Source organism: Callospermophilus lateralis, chromosome X, assembly GCF_048772815.1.
Source record: "Callospermophilus lateralis isolate mCalLat2 chromosome X, mCalLat2.hap1, whole genome shotgun sequence".
In the NCBI taxonomy this organism is placed as follows: Eukaryota; Metazoa; Chordata; class Mammalia; order Rodentia; family Sciuridae; genus Callospermophilus; species Callospermophilus lateralis.
Window position 1 is genome coordinate 66854693 of NC_135325.1, and position 1450 is coordinate 66856142.

At 40.3% G+C, this 1450-nt stretch overlaps 1 protein-coding gene across 1 annotated transcript; it reads left to right on the forward strand.

Moving 5' to 3' along the window:
- Window positions 1-203: 203 nt before the first annotated feature.
- Window positions 204-1177, forward strand: LOC143408251 (golgin subfamily A member 7). The gene is given in 1 exon segment (XM_076867766.2): window positions 204-1177. A coding segment is annotated over 1 exon segment (414 nt). The 5' UTR covers window positions 204-234; the 3' UTR covers window positions 649-1177.
- The last annotated feature ends 273 nt before the right edge of the window (window positions 1178-1450 follow it).

Consider the following 1450-nt stretch of genomic DNA (forward strand, 5'->3'; position numbering starts at 1 on the left):
GTCTCAGTAACACAGGGAGGCCTTAAGCAACTTAATAAGATGCTGTCTTTATATATATAAATAATGAGGACGTAGCTCAGTGGAAAATGGTCCCTGGGTTAAATCTTTAGTATGTACGTACATCATATAGTAAGTATTTTAACAGCTGGATCAGATGCACAAAAACTGAGCCCAGAGGCAGCGCGACAGCAGCTGGAGGGCAGGAGAGGTGGCGCAGCCGGTCCTGTCCTCTCCATGAGGCCGCAGCAGGCGCTGGTGTCCGGGAAGGTATTCATTCAAGGAGACTACAGCAGTGGTACACGCTGCCAGTTCCAGACGAAGTTCCCCGCAGAGCTGGAGAACCGGATTGATAGGCAGCAGTTTGAAGAGACAGTTCGAACTCTAAATAACCTTTATGCAGAAGCAGAGAAGCTTGGGGGCCAATCATATCTTGAAGGCTGTTTGGCTTGTTTAACAGCATAGACCATCTTCTTATGTATGGAAACTCATTATGAGAAGGTTCTGAAGAAAGTCTCCAAGTATATTCAAGAACAGAATGAGAAGATATATGCTCCCCAAGGTCTCCTCCTGACAGACCCTATTGAGAGAGGACTTCAAGTTATTGAAATTACCATTTATGAAGACAGAGGCATGAGCAGTGGAAGATAAACCATAAAATTAAAGATCCCACATCCAGCTGGGACCCTCATCTACCCACTGGCTGATCACAGAGTGTCCCTACCTCCTCTCCAAAGCATCATTCCTTTGTATCTGCTGCCAGAGCCACGGTGCCATTTACTACAAGGACTAACTTTCTAAAATTCCACACCTGGAGTGACCTCTAGTCGCTCAGCATCCACTTTGTGTCTTTAAATTGTGTAGGATTCTGTAATCTTTTGATTCGTTTCTGAGAAAACACAATGAAGCATTTCGCATTTTTTTATTCAAAGTGATTATAAAATATGCAATTGGTCAGCTCAATGCAAAGTTTTATTTATTTCTTACTTGCCACCAGTACCATGAAATCTATTCATTCCTTGGGCCAATTTTCCAGGTGGCTTTAGACTTCAATGAGTTTATATTAGTGAATGTTCAGTCTTATTCCCCCAAATTAATAAATGGCTTTTTTCCAGGTGAGGGATAGACTGTGTCTGTTATGCTGATGCATTTCCCAGATTTCAAAGAACTACCAGTTTTGCCATGATTCAGATCTTGAGATTGATTTCTGTTGTTCAGTTTTCAAACCGAAACTCATTGAAAAAATACTGTATAATGTTATTTGTTTTACTATAGCAGTTATATCTAATTAAAGCAGTATTGAATGCAATTTCCAGGTATTTTATTTGGAGCCTTTTATGTTATTATTGCATTACCTTGAATGTTGGAAAGATGTGGTATGTGTTGCTTGTTCATTACACAAATAAGTAAGCATAATAAAGTGGATGCTAAACCATCAAACACATATGTCCCT